Source organism: Watersipora subatra, chromosome 3, assembly GCF_963576615.1.
Source record: "Watersipora subatra chromosome 3, tzWatSuba1.1, whole genome shotgun sequence".
In the NCBI taxonomy this organism is placed as follows: domain Eukaryota; kingdom Metazoa; phylum Bryozoa; class Gymnolaemata; order Cheilostomatida; family Watersiporidae; genus Watersipora; species Watersipora subatra.
Genome location: NC_088710.1, coordinates 49559802 through 49580364, shown reverse-complemented (window position 1 = coordinate 49580364; position 20563 = coordinate 49559802). Strand labels below are relative to the sequence as shown.

The following is a 20563-nucleotide window of genomic DNA, read 5'->3' as shown; positions in this document are numbered from 1 at the left end:
TATTCGATAATGTAGATTGCGAATGACATTAGCTAAAGTTTCAGTAACTGACGAAGTTAGTGGTAGCGTATCACGTGGTAAAAACACGTTCTTGTAGCTTTGCAAGCGCGAGTCCTCGTGGTTTATGATAGCAACGCATGGGTCCACCGGGAGATATAACATTATAATACGTACATGCATGTATATATAATACATATGAATATAGATATAAAATGAATATAGCTGTAATAGCTTATTCGAAGGATTCATTATCTTTAATGTGATTTTCATTTGTAGCCGTGTGTGCATTTTTAATGTTTAACACGCCACACTATGTGTTGAGCAATGAGTGTTAGTGCGTTCGTTGTAATGTACGAACGTAAACTGGTAAGTTGAGTAACAGCACATCCGTTTGAAACTAATTTTTGCCTTCTGCTATGTTGTTACCATCTGTCTGTCATTTGATTTTCTAAATGTTTGTGTTAATAGATCATATTATTTATTGATTTGAATTCATATCCGTAGACCTATGTTGTGGGTTACAATAGCTACTAATCGCCACCCTAGTTGTCTCTTGGAGCATATCAACCTATTAGTAGATCTGTGATAAAACAAACCATTTTTGTAGCAATATTGAGGTTCTTTGAATGCCGAGTAACAGCAGATCAAATTTTTTCTTTCAATCCACCATTTAAGGTAGCAACTCGAGCCATTGCTGCAAAAATTACCTGCTACTTTAGGTGTGCGAACGCTGCAGTTGCTCTTGTGCAAGTATGAGTGGCTAGTGTTGTTTTGTAAACTTGAGTAGCATTCGTTTGGTGCACTATAAACCTAATCTAAGCCATTGCTAAGACTTCAAACTGTCATATTCACTTATACTGTGCTGCAATGAACATATTAATTTTATTACAAGACAACAGATATAATTAGACAGCACGTCTGATTTTCGTTAAAAAATATCTGCCATATTTGATACCTACAAATGAAAATCACTGTTTGTAAGATCCTCTTAACCTAAATAGAACCTCGTTGGTGTGTTTAGTCACTCCTGGATGCTTTAGATATGATTCATTTCAATGCAAACAGTTGGCAGCACATGTAATTTTCAGAAGTTATGGTTAATCCTTACGATCAAAATTTAGAACTACTATTACACAGATAGTTATTTGTTGTTAAGGTTAGCAAGTCTATATTTAGCCAGGATTATTGTTGTACTCATTGATATCACATTAAGACCTGTTTCACACGCTTGTGATATGCCTAGCTCATGAGCACCCAATGCCATAGCAAAGACATATGTTATAGCTAAGCAATTCAGTGATGCATTGCGTTGCCAAATAGATTGATCAATTATATTTTCCTCTGTCAGGAGAAGATAGTGGCATCCTTGCCAGGTTTTATCCTTATTGAAGCAGTGTCCCGATCTATATCGATCATTTATTACGAATACTTCGCAATTGATGATATCAGTAGCATTTGTGTGATTATTGACAACATTATATTTTGTTCAACGAGTAAATGCTGCATGTTAACAAACATTCAGCTAACTCCAATAAGCATTGCGTACATAAAAATAATCAAATTAGAGAAGAATTTTCAGTTTTCAATGGGTGTAATCAACAAGAAAATTATCCTGAAATGTCTCATGAGCACTTTTGTTTCTACCAGAGGCCATCAAGTAAGAATATAGGCCTAGTTGCTCATAGATAGTTATTTGTGTCAAGTGCTATTGTAGACATTTGAACGCATATTTTAACTGAAACAGCTTAATTAAAAAATGAATAAAATGGGACCAGAATATTGGTCATCTGGGAATCAATTTTTTTACCCAATTGCAGATGCTCCAGTTTTTATTGTGCCTACAAAAATCAACACATTTATCTAGACACAATGTATTGTGCACCTGTCAGCTGTGTATGGCTATACAAAAGGACGCTCTTTATCAATGTAGGCATATAAGTAACCTATTGTGAGTTGAGTTACTCTAATGACAATTATGCTTTATATCACAATTACATAATATATAATTATATAATATACAATTGTACAGTTATCATTTTTAATTGTACAATTTATATGACACAGCAGGCACACTTTCTCAATGTAAACTTTCACCTTTCATCAGCTTTTTTGAGGACTTAAATAAAAATTACTTTTTAAATATTGAGAAACATTTTTAAAAAATTAGCTTGTTTTGCGGTGCAAGAAAGATGCTTTTACTTGGATTCACTATTTTACTTTGATAGTTAATTAATCCCTTTTAACCTTGATGGTCTATTTTTATTACTGCAAGATTAATAGTGTGATCAACTCATGCCATGCACACATATTTTTGATGCATGACTTTTTATTAATCAAGTAATACTGTCGATAAACCGTCAGGATTAGACCAATAGCGAGCAATCCTCAAACAATCCTTTGTAGTGGTCAACAGCGACCTGATAAACAATAGTCTCAGGTGAACTACAAGAGACTAAGGGTTGTCTACTCTGTGAGAAGAAATCCCTTTGTAAAACAATCACTTGGTTGTGTTTTAGATAGCTTTAACAAGAAACTTATGCAATAGCTTTCAAATGCTGCCTTTCACCACATATTAGGCTACTTAACTCTTTGTGTATCGCGAGCCGTATAGTTTGGCTTGACACAAACTTTTTGTAGGGCTAAGAACCGCTTGGTGAGGCTTTGGTAGGTTTCTTACAAAACGTTTCTGATTAGTCAGTAGTTACTTCATTAGCCTATCGTATCTGTACATAACAAAAGGAAACGATCATCTGCTTGCATTGAGCCAATAAAAATACTTTTACAATCCACCCTGAGCTTTGCAAAAACGTGATTTTTTATCACAATTTCTTCGTTACGACCAGTCATGTCAGACGCATTACAGCTTATTGTAGATCAATGGACTCTGGCCGATTATTTGTTGAACACTAGTTCTACCGAGAGTGACTTTTTTGCGGTAGTGATAAAGCCAGCTGCAAGCTATAATAATATTGATAACTGATCCGATTCGGAACATGCTCATGGTAGTAGCGAAAATGGCCGAAAAAGTGTCCGAGCTGATTCTGCAACACTTTTGTAGCCTTTTTTATTGCATACAACGTTTAACAATTACTTGAAAATTTCATGGGTAGCTGCTTTATCAATCTTCCATCTGTTATCTGTTCTCTTAACAGAGAAAGGTACTTAAAACAACATACGTCAAACCATTTATTTGATTTAGTGGCTAACTGTTGCCTTTTTATGATTTTTATAATTTAAAAAACATTTCTGTTCAAAATAAAATTTTAGCCAATAAAGTGATACTTTATGACATCAGCAGATGTCAAATTTATGCCGATTAATTTGGCATCAAAATTTTGCGTATTTTTCATAGACCGTATAGTTCAAAAGTTACGACAACAATTTATGAATATTCGATAAAACCTAATATTGGCCCTGTCCAATATTAGGTTTTACCAAATATTGGACAGGGTTTTTAAGATACAGCTGGGAGGGGCAATAAGCTGCGCCCAGAGCTGGTGTGTGTTGCTACGTGTTTCAGGTGACGAAGCTTTGTCTCAACTATGTGTTGGTCTGTCCGGGACAGCCTTCGGTGATGTAGAAGGTCAGCCATGGCCCCATAAGCCCTTGATACCGTTTCAGTAACATTTTAAAAGTCGGCGAAGTTTATAACTGATCAGTTGCTAGCTGATCTAAGAGTATGATTTGGTTAAGAATTTGATATGAACTATATAATATGCATGCAGCATCTAAAGATTAGAGTTGTCGTCTCGTGAATATACAGTTAGGATGATTGGTCACAAAACTTAATTTTTCATTTAGTTTAGGTAGAAATCAGAAAATAGGAATTTTTTTGCTAAAAAATAATGAAATACTATACCTCTTTAAAAAGAATACGCTTCCAGTAAAATTATTTTCCGTCAGACTAAAAAAGTTTTTAAAAGTTGAATCAGTATCTTACTATATCTTTGCTGTATTTTGCATTGATGTTCAGATATTGAACAAAAGTGAGTAAAACTGACGCTGTCTTGTGAATCTACTATTCACAGTCATTAGTTATTTATTAATGCTGTTTATTCTGTAATCTGCTACTTGGTTTTGTTTGTATGTCAGTATGTAAATAAGTTTTAGTTATGTTTAAATTAGCATAAAGCAGAAAAACATTTTAATTTGAAAAAAGTAGGTTTCATTGCTATTCTTCGAGTGTTATGGTTTATATTGGTATAGATGCATAACATATCAGTGTACTCTTTACCAAAGGGCAAATAGAATTATCTAACCAAATCTAAAAACTTGAAAGGCCTTTGTACATATCTAACATACATGCTTGATATTTGTGACAGAAACTAATAAAATGCTGTAATAATCGTATGAGTTTGAAAAGGCGAAATGCACCAATTATGATATTATATAATAAAAGCGAGGGTGGATAACTCATACAAATAGCAAGGTTGGATAATGCATATAAAAATTGCCAGGTACTTTAATAATTTTGGTACTACTGTTACCTGAAGAGTGAGGTCTAGGCATGTGGTCTGCCATTAGATTCTTACGAAGCAGCATTGTTATAATGATAAGTATTCTCATTTATATTTAGAAACTATAATTATATGTATTTATATACATGTATATTACATATAAGTAGCCAGGGCTACAGTAAACAGCATTCTGCATGTTCATACATGTTAAGTGTTAATACATCTAGTATGTTTAAATAAATTTACTTATGATTACCTCAATTTGGTGTTTACCTTGCTGATGTCACAACTGGCCGGTCTCATGGTAGTGCGCTAATCAAGTGACTCTCTGTAAATTAGACATCACTTTATTCTAGAGTACTCTTTAGAATCTCTTTGGATGTCTGATCCCTTGCTGAATTTAAATTTATACTAGCTACAGTTGATGTTTTTTTAGGGTAATTAGTGACATTTTTGAGAGCAAAATGTAAAAATGCTTACAATAATTTTAAAAAAGTTTCCAGTATATGAAATTAACAGGGTTCACTCAATAGTGCAATGGAAGCAGCCCTGTATCAGGTAGTTTACTGGCCTTACTGTTATGTCTTAAAAGGTCATACCTTTTTTCATGTACATGTATTGGAGTAACTCTTTAGCATAATGAGCAGTGTAGCACCTCTAAAACGATTACGCTATCTCTTTAAATTGTTGGCAATTACACGGCACAAAATCGTATCGAACAATCACCAGATTTATTCATTTTCACTTTTTTCTAATCATCCAACTAAATCCTATACAGCATAATAAAATACTATATGGAGCACTTTAGTAGGGATTGTTAAAGCAGATAATTGGTTATAACAGATTAGTAATTGCCAAGAATTGTTTATTGCTTCAACAGATGAGTGTGCTTGTTTGCACAGCAATTGGTCCTGATAGTCTACTGTTGGTGACTAAAAGTTGGCTGCCTGCTATGATGATACATACAGTATCTACCATGAAAAAGAATAGAAGTTAGTTGCTAGCTAACTCTTCTTGACTTCCTTATTAATTCTATCGGGTTAAAGTGCAAGCATATTCTTTTGGTTTTTATATAGGTGCCTTAGTGACTACTGCTACCTATAAAGCTTGAATGCATGGCAAAGATCCCTTCCTAATTTCCATTCTTTAACATTTTAACATTATGTCAAATGAAAATGAAAGTTATCATCTATCAGGTTTTTAAGTAGCTGTTGAGTTTTCACAGCGTTTAGTTGTTATGTTAAAACAGTTTATTAACACTCTATGCCAAGACTTGTTATCTAAACATAATATGTAATATTTTTGTTCTACTGCCCATTGTTTTCTTAAATAGTAAAATGTTCAAAGTTAAGGCTATGTGAACTTCGTTGTCTAGACCAAATTTTAATTTATTGATATGCATTAGCAAGGGGCTGATTTGAAGAGAAATTTACAGGTGTATTGCGTCAGCTTCATTTGCTATGCTGTAGATCTTAGCAATCAGAAGCTCGCAGTAATTGTCCTAGTATGTTATTCTTACATCTTTCTCAATAAAGGCTTAAGCCCGGCCAATCATTTATATTATCTCCATTCTATCTTCTGTCTAGCAGCAGTTGTTTATGGAGTTGTATACTGTAAATCATCTTGTATAGGCCATGTATAGGCCATAGGCTATGCGTAGACCATAGAGGCCGTGAATGGGCCATCATCATTTTATAGCTGACATCATGTTTTTGAGCAAAAAGTATACAGCATGTATGAGCCACATCCGCCATTTTCCTTTCATTCTACACACTTAATTTATTCTAGCAACGTGAGTCATTTGGAAAGTCCACCATCTCGATCTGACGTTACACGCACGCGTTGGATGACAAGGTGGCAATCGATCTATGAGTGTTGTCACATTTGCGGAGAAAGAGTTACGCCTTCTGCAAACTAGAGTAAACGAGTACCAAATCAGCCAGCACATTTTGTAACCCATGTCATCGGCAAGGGCAAAATATGACGCCACTTTTAAATTGAAAGTTGTTAATGCAGCTTTAAAAACTAGAAACCAAAATGCTGCTGCAGCTTTTTGGATCAATAAAAAGCGACTTGACAAATGGAATCAAGTGCTGGAGAGGTCATATGACAGTGACGACGACTAATGACCTCATATCCATTACAAGTACTGAATATTTTCTAGTGTCTTATTGTTAAAAAAATTATTTTAGCATTCGAGCATTCTAAAAGGTACATTAACCCCGCCCCAAAATAGTGAGAAGTTTACGGATATAATTTTTAAACAGCGTGTATTAGCCATACTCTAAACTTTTAAGCAAAATTTTAGGTTGACAAATGCGGTTTATACACAAGGATTTACAGTGTATATTTCTTCTTCTTTGCTGTTTTCTTACATCACAACATTTACCATAACGCATTCAAGTATTTTTATAGCACATACAATAAATTAGAATATAGAATGCTGCATTATTCATAATGAGAATGGAACTGTTTTGAGGGCAATTATTTCCCCAAACTTTGCTGACTCAGACAGCTAAACATGTGATGCAATGAATTTTATATACATGCAATATGTGAGTACATCATAAATCATGCCCTTAAAAATTCATTTGAATAAACTGGCAGCGACAAAATTTAATTCATGCTTTCATATTGTAAGCTACAAATTATTGATATCTGAGAGATCTTATTTATAAGAGTAAAAGGTTTTGAAAAAATTAGGTAGTTATTCAAATATAATTTTTAATCTGGTCATGTGCTATTCGGGATTGGGTACGAGTTATTTAATTACATGTACTTTTCTATTCCAATGCATTGGTAACAGAAGAGATTTGTCTTGCTACAGTGAAGACAGTTTTATTTCCAAAATGTTTAGGCAACAAAACTTTGATGGAAATACTAGCTAATGTTTTATGTAAACATTTAAATTTAACCCAAATAACAATATCTGAATAATGTTGGTTCATGAAAATGTCATTACTTTTGTAAGTGAAGGATATCCAGTTCTGCCGTGTGGCCATATCTTAATCAAAGAAGTACAAGCTATACATGTATGTACTGAATACATATAACAGCTCTAAAGTTAAAAGTAATGGCGAATAAGCAAGTAAGGTTTCAATGTTTCATATTAAAAGTAAACTTAGATCTGCACATTGTCAACACGTGGGGCACCTTGTACAGCTATGAAATAAGATTAGGTCCTACATTGCTCTTGTTGAGCATGAATATTAAAAAAAGAAATACTTTTGCTCATCTACAATATATAAGCAGTTGCTTGCAAGTTAGTAAACTTACTGTAAAACCTCTATTTGAGCGCCATGGCGCTATATTTTTTAACCCTTTTCCTATTAATTGTGGTGGTCAAATGAAGGTGGCATTCAAATAAAGGCTGGCATTGTATTTTTCAAATAGCTTGTCAGATATTTGGGAGGCGAATGTCGCCTACATTTTGCACTCTCCTTCGGGCGGAGCGACATTAACCTTTTTGCATGCAATAAATCTGCTAACTTACCTTGAACTTGTTAAAGATCTCTGAATAAATATGCATTGGAAAGCCGAGAAATATCTCTACCAGTTGATATCTACTACTTTCAATTAACCTGCGATGATAATATAGCTTGTACCCTGGTTTGTGATTTGTTGGAGATTAAAGTTTTTTATTGCACTCAAAATTTGAAGGCATATTTTCATTTCATAACTCTATTTAACAATATTGCATGAAAGCTTATTGCACTCATTGATATGTTCGCTACAGTTTGCAGCCAAAACTGGCTGCTTATGTGCAATAGAAAAGGGGTTATGAGCGTAGACCCATTGAAAGCTCAGTTAAAGTAAATGCAAAGAACCTATTAAATAATATGCTATACGTCTGGAAATTTATTAGTTATATAATGATAATCTATCAAATGTTACAGATATATATTCAAAAACAAGTGACATAAACGAACCTTACTTATAATACATGCAGAAACAAAACTTAACAATTTTGAAACAAAAATGTTTGCATCATTTGCTCAGCCTGTTGTGTTCTGATTGTTGCTTTCGATGGAAATAACATCTTCTTTTGGCTGTTCAATACCTTCCATAATATTTTTTGATCTCAACTCTTTTTTGCAGTATAAAGCTAGTCGACATTAGCGTCCAAACAATTTTTTTAGCAGAGCAAAATTTTTACGTGTTGCGCGTAAATAATGATAAACCTTTAGCTGGATGGGGGCTAAGCACGACTCTTAGCCTAAAACTAGTCATTCATATACCATTGTGAATGTAAACCGTTTATTATGTACATCGAAGTATCAAGTTCACATTCAACAAGAAACCACCACAAGAAACTACTATTAGCCTGATACAGTAGTTAATTATTTCTGCAGTATTACTTTCAGAGTTTTAACGGAAAAAAATCGAAGAAAAGCTTCGAAGTTGGAAAACGAAGTTCGATACGAACAGTAACAACTGAAAAATTAATTGTTATTGATGTAACCGAGTCATTATTAATACAATGTTGTGGACACTTTTCTACTGATCGCTTGCTATTATGGGTTCGTAAAGTTCAAAGAATGTCAACGGCAGTCAAATGGAGATGGCGTCCAATAAAAGGGTGGCACTCTATTTTTTAATCCTCCTGTAGTGGCGGTCAAATAGAGGTGGCGTTCAAATAAAGGTGGTGTTCAATTAGAGGTTTTACTGTAGGTTTACATTTTAGGTTTTCAGATTGACAATACTGCTCAATGCAGCATTTTTTTATGAACATTGGGTATTAGGTAAATTCTCAATGAAATAATCTATAAACAATCAAGTAGATATCTGTATTTGTATGGGACAGTGTAAACAAAACCGAAGTCATTGAGCGGTTTGTTACACTACTGTTGTGTTACTACTGCTTCTTTACCTTCTGAATGTAAACTCCTGTCGCATCTTGAGTATGTATCTAATCATGTTTTCACTGGTATAAATTTACAAGTAGTAAAAAGGCAGATAGACGTCTTTACGAGAACCTTTCGTTTACTGAGGTTTTACAAGCTAAACTTGATCAGAAGCTGTATATATATGCGAGATATATAAACGGGGTATATGTCTCTGACTGTTTTTAGATTCCTTATTTAAAAAGGGTATGCATATGTTGTTCAGATTCCATTGCCATATTCCACACTATCTTAAAAGAATTACATTTGTTTTTGCGGTGATTGAAGTATGTTGATGGTATGTTATAACTGAATCTGGTAGATCCTGTATGGCAGTGAGTAAGCATGTCTCTTTGTAAATAGTAATTGATAGACATGTTTGATTAATGCTAAAGATGTTTTTATTGGATTCATCTGCATATTATCCTTTAACCGATACTGTGTCAATTACATATTATTGCAAGTAATGTGAAGAGGATAAATCCTAATTCATAGTTATACACATGCTGTAGGTCTCAGCGCTTGCCTATCATATGTGACCCCGGCAGTCAGAATGTACAATCGTGCGGTAATTGGATTGTTCACAATAGAGCGCAACGCGTGCTATATGCTATTATATGACTCACCGTCACTATTTTAGTAAACAGTGGTTTATAGTGCATTCAACCCTGCTCTTTCACGTGGTCTTGTTTATTTTTGTGTCTGACCAATCATAATGCCAGAATTGCCATTTAAATCTACCCATATCGGTGGTTGCTAGGGAATTTGTCATAACCCAAGATCTTAAGTATATACTCTAATTGCGAGTGGGCGGGTGTATATGGCCATTTTCTGTTTCAACGCCTCAGGCTAAAACAAAATAAACCGTCGCGCAAATTACGGCTAGTTGACGCTAATAATTTAGATGTAATTCTAAGTATTTCTACTTAGAATCTAAGTAGGCTGCCTCAGATTATAGTGAAAGCGATGATGAGGATTGTGATAATAGGGAAACCTCAGAAATACAGCTGCTTACGCAATATGTGGCTGCTAACGATAAGGAGAGTAACAGCGATCATCCTAATTAATTAAATTACAGAGAATAACGATCAGCCTATCACTGCTGATAACTTTCCCATTATAGCTGTTGATATCAAACTAATAAGTGGATGCAAATTTAAGAAATTCTGCACTAGTTTTATGTCATCTAAACAAATAAGCCTCGTTAGAACTGTGTATCAAGGATTACCGAAAGACACATTTGATATGGTTGTGTTGGGACAAACTGCCACTAATATAACAAGCAAACCCGTTGAATGGGCTACAATAAATCTCTGCAGTGTACTCGGTGTTACAATGTGTTAGAGTTAAACTACATAAAAAATAGCTCTAGATTGAATGGTCACTTGATGAGTTGGGTTGATATTTCCGCATATTGATGCCCTCTGTGGTCACCTTTTGTTGACCTTACCATGACCTTCTGTATAGATGGACAATTTTGAAAACACTTTCAACATTTTGATAAGTCGTTGGATTGTCATTATATGCAGTCATAGCAATATAGCTTGATGAGAAGTGCCCAGTTTGAAGCATACCCTTTTAATGTAAATCTCCAGGAAGGTGAGCTTTTAGCCACATATATTGCTGACCTTACCCTGACCTTTGGAAGGTCAACCGTCAATCAAATTTAAATAAAAATGTGACCATCATCTTTTTCAGGGTTTTAATGTGTAGAATGCCAGGTTTCATCAATATAGGTTGAGATTAAGTGGTCTGTTGCTATGGCATTTTGATTTGTAAACAAATACCATGATTTACGATTCATGAATCGGGAAACTTATCCTGCCTAAACTCAAAACAACAGATTTAGTTCATCGTGAGACCTTCTCTACTAAATCTTGCATAACCTGGGCATATGTAATCTGATTTAAAAGATTTAAATTGCATTAAAATCCTCAGTTATTGGTGATTTTGAATCTGTAAATAACTCAAAAATGTTGTTTTAGCACGATTGTACATTCTGACTGCCTGGGTCACATATACTTCCTGTTAACGATAGATATTTATTCATCCATATCCCATAGGACACCCTTTGGAAATACGGAAATCACCATTAAAAATGAGCATTGCTTACCTTGCTCCGTAACATCCGACCATTTTTATATTTTATGCCTGTCTGTATCAATACTTCTATTGCAATTTTAGTGGACCTTTCTAGGGGTACAGCTTAGTGTTAAACTACTAAGACCATATCGCATTGCTGATGCGATAGTGGCTATACAATCCTTTCCAAAGGAGTAACTAACTTTTTATATACCTGCACTAGTTGCGTGTGTATATTGGCAACTATTCTTATCTATTTTTATGGTCATACAAGAATTGTCGCAAGACTGGCTTATTATTTCTGATAGCTTTCCAAAATGCAAAAGGTTTGCTATTTGTAACATGCAGAGTGATGGAAAATCACTTTAAACAAACAGTGAATGTGGTTGCATCATTGCCATCAGAAATATTTGCGTTCTGTGCTATATAAGGCACCATTGACCTCGAGGTCAATATGCTGGGTCTACAATTAACAAGTGGAGAGTGTCATAAAGGTCATTAGTGATAGGGCAATGTCGTATGACTTTGAATTGGTTCTTTACTTCTTCACTTATTTGCTAGCTTGTCAGCATACTAAAGCTTCTGAATTTTTTTCCTTTTGGTTAAGAGAAACAAAAGAGGTAAAAGCCTCTGACCTCTACCTCGTGGTTAATAGGAAGAAATAAAATATGTAATTGTGCCTAGCTTAGGTCAATGCAGATTCTGCTCTGGCTTTTTCTTTCTCAGCATTGGCATTATTTCGACAGTTTCTGAAGTTATCCTAGCTCAAATACATTTGTTATTGCTTATAAATGAAAATATCAATTTTTAAATAACTTATTTTGGTGTGAAATGTGACATAAATCAAAAATGCAGTTCTTTTACTAAATCAGTCTGCATTTTAAATACTTTGCACAGGATGCTAATATTAATAAATATGAGAATTCAAGACTAGAATGATTATTATAGAGGGCCTAGAGGTTGCTTCTCCATGTCTCAGCATATGCCAATCAAGCAGTTAGAAACAAAAAAATTAACAACTTAAATGTATATTTGTGGTGTTTTTGACAAAAAGAAATAGACACTGGTAAAATGCAATTATCTGTTGGTACTCATAAGTTCAAATTTTGCTCCATGGGAATATTATTGAACGAATGGCGTTGAAAGCACAAGCAGTTTTCTTACTACAATTCTGCCATAAAACTTTAAATTTGCAGTAGTTCTATAATATAGTGTTGACGTAGTGTCGTTCTTCTGAATGGTAAATTTACAAGGTTTGAGGCTAAAGATGGTAGGCCTACATCGTTTTAATTTAATCAAAAATCACTATGGAGGAGAATAAAACTCAGCACTGCTTAATTCAGCAATTTTAGTGTAACATTAAGCCAATAAAAGCTAAACATCTCCATACTTCCTCACTGATCAAGCTAGTTAAACATAGCTGTAAAAATAAGAGTACTGTAGACGCTCCAATAACGTATACTTCCTATAACGTAAATTCCAGATAACATAAAAAATTTATGTAAAGTTTTGGCTTCCTACTACATAAAAAATTACATATAACATAAAGGGTCAAGTCGGGCGAGTTTTCAAAATCGATTTGAATGTAAGTTTATTTCACTGCACTTGGGGAAGAAAAAGCGCTGTGCATTTAGCGTTGTATCTATTATAATTAACTTTCGCGACAATAGATTATTAAATGTGTCGACAAAAAAGGCGAATAGAATAGCTGCGAAATTTTTCATAAATACGAAGGCGATCGATTGGTGCAGATGTTACAGCATCGGTCTACCAGTCTTAATGTCACGAGTTGAAGTATCGTCAAAAATTATCTTTATCCTAACCTTGACTCCTGGATTGTGATAGGCGACGAACAGGTAGAACTGCTTTTTATAGTAAAAAGATTTTGTTGTTTTGCCATATTGTAGACGTACAAAATATTTGTTATTAGCTTTACTTTGCAGAATAGACTTTGCTGCTTTGAGAAATAAGTGAATCGTTGTGAATGAACGTCGCAAATATAGGTCCCTATCAACTTGTTGTAGATTTACCGCAATAATGATCTATAAAAAGGGAAAAGTTAATGCAAACCAATAATTCTGCAGTTACAGTACAGCCCACATATTAAAAGAGTCAAGTAAAGTTTTTCCCTCTTGCATGGTCAGAGGGGTGAGTTTGGAAACATATTGGAACGGATTAGACAGTTTACATGTATTTTACTGTTCTTGTAACGTAAGTTCCCTCTAACGTAAACATTCCTGGAACGGATTATTTACATTATAGGAGCGTCTACTGTTTTAGTATCCACCTTGAAGTTTTTTGGTTTACAATTTCCTACCATGCTATGCTGAACTTGTCATAATATTCAGTTCCTATGACTATCATAATATTAGCTTCCAAATTGTATACCTCTCTAGCACAAAATGTCTGCCTATTTTCCTTCTCTACAGAAATAGAGAGCGGAGATTACAAAACAAGGTCAAAATATAATTGCAATATTTATATGGCATGTTATGTTAGCAAACACTATTCTCATTGTATCCTGTCATTTTGAATGTACACACTTGATACTTAAGAGCATGGGCTAACGAACTATCTCTGCTGAGACTATTCTACGTAAGGAGAGATTTGTACATCAAGTATTCTTGTAATTCTTTTTATATGGCTTCAAGCATCAGAAATCATATTTTTACAGGAAGTTGAAAGCTAAATGCCACTTGATTTTATATTTGTGTTTCAACTTGGGTTTCTCTAGCAATGTTCGGTAAAGGACAGTGCTATTGAGTACATAAGCAATTCATGTATACTGATGTTTTTTTATTCATGATGTTTTATACAAATTCGCTTGTGTTGTTTATTGTTTATGCCTGATGTACCTTAGCCAATGAACTAGCACTTCCAAGATTATTCACAATGATCCTCTCCGTTTTCATTAGTTGTGAAAAGAATGATCACATTCCTTGGCATATCACATCTCTTAACCTTCAAAACAGTAAGAATTTGATTAGGTTGGTAACAAAATAGGCAAGTGAAGGGCCAGAGATATAAAATCACTTCAAACACCGACACTCAGGTACTAAACATTTCAGTAAATCCCCCTGCATCACCCTGTTCATCCACTCATTAAACCCCCCTGCATCACCCTGTTTATCCACTCATTAAACCTCATTTAAAACATTCAATTTGTAGGCTTCATATTCGTTAACATAGAAAAGGGTAGGTTGAGATGGCTTCCTGTGATGATATTGTGGAATTGATATCTCTCCAAATATTTATTAGCTACAGTTGGATTAAATCATTTCATGAGTGCAGAACATATAAGCATGCAAAATCCAATGCCCAAAGTAATTCACTAGTCTCTGTGATTGTGACTTCAAGCTACAATCTTAAACTCTGCGTCTGGCATATCATCTAACCTTCGTATGGTATGTAGCAGTATAAATTGCTCGCGTATTTCTTTCTTACCAGCCAATACTAAGTCAGTACTATGAATTATCTCAGGTAGTAGAGCGCAACAATGGATTCAGCGCAGCGACCAAACGCAAAACATGTTAGCCCAGAACGAAATGGTGTGCGGGTAGGAGATGAAGTACTTCACAACTACCGTAAGTTTCTTGCAGACAGGCAGCAGTATACTAGTAAATTACTTATAGTGACAACTTGTTGTGGTAAAGTGTTTAAATAGATTACATATTGCCATTTATAACTGCAAGTTGTTAATTACCTGCTAAAAGTTTTTTTACATTGGCAGCAACAAATGCCATGCCTGTGATATTACTATCATCGACTGATAGACAATTACCCATCTAGGACTTCACTCTGTCCTTTAGGCATTTACATTGCATAATCTGCGTGACCTTTTTGAAAGTGTTTCTACAGACATGCTATGATTATGCTTTTCTCGAAATAGTTAACCGAACAAGTAATCAACTAAGGTATTAAAAGTTTGGCACATTGTTATAGAAAACTTAATTTTTGTTAAATCTCTCATTAGAAATATAAAAATCATCCCAGACATATCGCCTCATCACATTCATGATGGCGAAACATATAGGCTGCATCTCTGTAGTCATCAGTCATCAGTAAGTGATGGTGAAATCATTAAATTCTCTGTAGTTGACATTAGTTATCTCTGATCAACACTGATACAATTTCCATTACTTTGGATATCTATTGTACAGCCTGCACCTCACAAGTAACTCTGGATGAGTGCTGTTTACTTGCCTCACACTGAAATTGGGCGAAAAGCAAAGCATGCCAAATATTTACCCTAAAGACTATGCGGCCTGCTGATCATATCCTATCTTTTTAAAATGCCAGCCAGATTCTGTCACTGCAGGGTTTAAAAGGCAAAGTGAGACTTGCTTATTTCTAAGTGAGAACTATTTGTTTGCTCTGCTAGTTTATCCAAGTCTATTGCATTTTGCCTCTCACACACCAGCGAATAGCCTCTCCTTGCTTGTTCCACCCAGTAGTGCTAGTGTTTTTCGATTCATAAAAAGTTCGTGACTTTGTTTCATCAGTTTTCAAGTGAATTTTAGCCAATCTCTCTCATTTCGCTACAAGTGTTTACCTGTTTGCAACGTATCTCTTCGTAACCTTAAAAACGTATTGTTGATTCTAAAGTATTGAATGAACATCCTACCCTCTTCATGCTTCACTAATCAGTCATGATTAAGAGGTATGAAAACACCATATATCAGGCAACGTTTAGTTCCAGAATGAACTTTAAAGATAAGCTTACACAAAATGTTAGTATATTTTATTATAAAGTATTGGTATTTTGCTATCAGTTGCGATTGTTTTTAATGTTTGAGGTGATCTGACTGCCAGGAGGTTTTATGATTAGAATCGACAAAACTTGATTGTGATTAAAATGCTCAGAAGAGAAATACATGTGAAATGATGTCACTAGCTGTTATCCTTGCGATTGTTGATATCTGCCATTGCACTCAAGTTGCAGCGTTACACATCTCTATTCTGTCGGTCTCTTTGTAACTAAAGATATCATGATTGCACTTTTGCTTGATTTGAGTGTTTTAACTGTCATCAGGTTTTGTTGATTTTAATCTTGAAACTTTCTGACAGTCAGATCATATTAACATCAAAAATGATCGCAAATGATAGAAAAATATCGATACTTTCTGATAAAATCTGCTAAAATTTTGTGGAAGTTCATCTTTAATATTGCTTTTATTTACCAAAAACCGATTTCTCACTTTACTACATGGAAGTCTGATTAAGACATTGACTAGTTTCTATCAGATAAACTATCATTTTTACCTCTCCGCTCTCTCTTTTCACCCAATATAGGGCTACTTCTGAGTCGGAAGAATATTCATCTGTATTCTGAAGAATTTAAATACTTGAGAAACATGTATTTTATTTGAACAAGTAGTACATGTAGTAGTTTTTATCACTTTCATGGCTGTGTTAGAGTTAGTGCTAAGCTCTGCTACGCAATATGGTACTAAATAGTTATAGTGCTTTTATTACTAACAGATTCCAATGCAATTAAACTGATTCTTCACAGTTCGTATTTTACAGTGAACCCATTATGTTTATTAATAAACTATGCACTGGCTAGCGTCTAAATGTCTGAAAATTTCAAATTAGAGTTATAATAAATAACTCCAAACTAAAATAGAGAGTAATTTTACTTCATGCTCATGTTTGTATTTTAATAAAAACAGTATTAGCATATAATTTTATCTTTGAAAGCCTTGCTATCATAGAGATTGGGGACAAAACAAGGAGTTTGATAAGCTAACAGTTTAGCAGTAAATTCCATTCAGTTTCCATGCCACAAATTGTTCTTCGTTTGAAACTGGATGCTGTCAGGATGTGTCTAAGTCCTATTTAAGCTGTGCCAATGCTGTCAGGATGTGTCCAAGTCCTATTTAAGCTTGAAGCTGGATGCTGTCAGGATGTGTCTAAGTCTTATTTAAGCTTGAAACTTGATGCTGTCAGGATGTGTCTAAGTCCTATTTAAGCTATGCCAATGAGCCAGCACATTTTTTTGTGTTTTGTAAAGTCCTATACCAGGTTTTCTGCAGTATTTTTGCAGATATATATTTTTGAATTCTGTTTTTGTTGCGGGTGGCAGTAAGAGCCTTTTGTTTGTAGCAGCGCAAGCCAGACACTTGGGTTAGTCTTATTACTAGATCCTGTACTATAATGTGCCCTTCTTGACATACATGCATACGTATATGAAACTGTAAGCTATAAATGAGCCAGCTGTGTGTAAACTGCTGAAGGTCATTGTTATGTTCATTGTGTAAGTTTTAGAGGTCATTGTGCTGATGTAAACAGTCACAGTTGCTTGCATTCCTTTTTTTATAAACTATTAAAACCTGTTATGCTTGCCTTATCTTACAAGCCAACTCATGATGATGACAAGAATGTTTATACAAAGCAAAGAATGTTTTGTAAATACTTCAACAATTGGAATTTACAGGTTTAAGCATTGGCAAAAAATATTTACTAGCTTTTGTAGTAGTACTTATTTTGAATGGCTAACAATAGATTGATGTTTCATGGTAAGAAATTGACTGCTGATAATAAAATTTGTGACCTCTCATGTGAAAATCAACCAAAATGAGGGATTTTCAGATTTTGAGTTAGTAACACAGCCAGATGCAGAATTTCGTGGAGAACTTAAAGCATTTCGAATTTTTGAGTTAGCTTAGGTAGTTCATGAGATATTGCGAATTTTCGGAAGGCACGTCAGCAAAAACTGTCAAAATCTGAAACGGAGAAAATCGCAAATAAAGACGCGACACACAAAAATAGGTTGTTTACGTTAGGTTATCCTTGGATACGGCCATTTGTATTTCACTGACTGAGGTGAAACTTGGTTTCTAGGGTAAGTAAGCATGCTGAAACAGTTGGTGTACACCATTTTAAGGTCAGGACAACAGAAGATTGGTAAACCCTGCTCTAAAATTGAAAAAAATTGGACATTTTTACGCATCAGTACTTTACACTAACCGCACATTAGGAATAAGATGAGAAGCTCCTAGGTATATCACCACTAACTGATAGGCTTCAAGATTTAACATCACATCTGAAATCCATACTGAGGTTTATTTTGCCAAAATGTGAGTTTAAAAAAAACAAGGGGTATCAGACCCAAAACCACGATTACATTCCTACTCACATCTGACTCGGAAAAAGGCTAAAATTCATATTATGGTCACGTTTTACGTCTTTTACCATGAGGCTTCGGGCAAACTAAATCCTCAGTGCCAAGACGGCAAAATTCTCAAATGTTAGTATGCAAGTATTCTTGGCGGTCATAGTCTAAACCTTCAGGTTTTATCACATTCGGCAGTCCATTGATACCTTCGAGTCTTACATCATACATCATGGCAGGGGAGTCTAGATACGTCTGAACTTTTACTTTTCCTAAACCAAACAAAAACATAGCTGTGCATCAAAGTGACTCTGGTAGCATGGTTAGCAAACAGTACACACAACAGTCTATGAGAATAACCTGTCATTGTACCGGGGTAAGCTTGGCTGAATGAAAACTTGTGAAAGCTCTTAATTCCTTTAATTTAGAATTATATCCTTAAATTCCTTTAAATTAAATTCCTTTAATTTAGAATTTTCTTTAATTCCTAATTAATTTAGAAAAAATCTAAAAAATGAGCTAATGAGGTGATTGGCAATGGATTCTGACTCTGAGACACTTTTACAAGTAATAGACTTGGTGGCTTAGTGATCGTGTGACCAAGGGATTGATTGCTCATGCCATAGGGTTAATGTCAGCAGGCAAAAAAATAAACACACAAGCATTGACACATTGAGTAAGTCATGTGGCAACTGGCAATCAATTATGAGTGAAAACACACCTAACTCAAGCCTGTGAGTACGACTGATCACTGAGCGATGTATTGTAGGATGTAATTTTATGTGACTCGGGAAGGCATACACTGAACCAGCAACTAGTAAGCTACTACACCCATACTATTACTACCGAAAACAAACAGGATAGATCAGAAAAAAAATTCAATAAGACTCACCATGATATTTAAAGTTACATACTGACCTTTTTCTGATCTTCTCCTTATGCTCGAAAGGTTTTGGGGTGTTCCCATCATCCACACGAGTAGAAATTCGGCCCATGATAATCAAATTTTACTCTGTCTTTGAAATTCCTTTAATGTAAGTCAGCTGACTGAAAATCAGAGTTCTGTCAAATTTTTTGATGCAGTCACACTTGCAACTGAAGCTAATAGGTTCATCAGACACCATAGGATGAGCTGGTAAGCTGGCAGCAGGTGATTCGGAGTCATTAACCGGAGTACTATACGATTGAATAACAGTTAATCCTTCGGTAAGTTCAACATCGTCTTCTTTTTTGGTTCAATAAATTCGGGCATCCGAGCTTGCAGGTCATCAGTAACATGAAATTCTAGATCTCTAGACATTGTTTCTCCATATTCAGCATCAATTTCATCGAGCAATGTGCCAAGTTCCTCAGAAAAAAAGTTTTTCGAAGGTTTAATATCTTCACGAGTCGCCATTTTGATGACGTCACGATCGCATAGCAACGACTACGATCGCAAATTTTTGGTATAATGAGCCAATGAAATCACTTATTGACTTCAGAAATGAATTCCTCACACTCTGATTGGTCTAGGGTGAAATAATAAACAAAATAGACGTGCTCCCCAATAAACCTAATGCAAACTTCGAAGCTCCATTACTAACGATAGTGAATGCCGACTTTTGGTCGATTTTCACGCGAGAGGTCACATTTAAAGGATGTTTCTTTGCAAATAGATAAGTTTGAACCGAAGTCTAGCAAGCCGGCTCACCCTGTCTCCTCACCATATGGCAGTAAGGGCTCTTTTATCGGCAGCAAATCATCAACAAAAGGAAGTCTGACATCTGTAGCTCACCAAAGAATGTCTAACTCTAAACCAAACTTACAGGTAAGTTGCAAAAGCAATGTATTTACGGTACCTAAAAGTTGTCTATGATCTGGTGGGTGCCGCTATTTTTAATCATTTCTGTGGACGGCAGTGATTTGCTCTTCCATCTACACAATTATTTTGAATGTTTTTTACCTTTCTATTATCTTAGTAAAAGCTTCAGATTTCTTACCCAGATTTCTTACTCAGATTTCTTACCGTTTCTGGTTTTGGCCAGGAC

The 20563-nt window shown here is 34.9% G+C and overlaps 1 protein-coding gene across 1 annotated transcript in view; it reads left to right on the top strand.

Annotated features, from left to right (window-relative positions):
• The first annotated feature begins 238 nt into the window (after positions 1–238).
• Positions 239–20563, top strand: part of LOC137391242 (equilibrative nucleoside transporter 1-like) — a 34956-nt gene continuing 14631 nt past the window's right edge. Inside the window, exons 1-3 of the mRNA XM_068077655.1 lie at positions 239–366; positions 14903–15006; positions 20192–20343. Coding sequence (XP_067933756.1) covers positions 14919–15006; positions 20192–20343 — 240 coding nt within the window. The 5' untranslated portion in view covers positions 239–366; positions 14903–14918. The remainder of the gene's footprint in view (positions 367–14902; positions 15007–20191; positions 20344–20563) is intronic.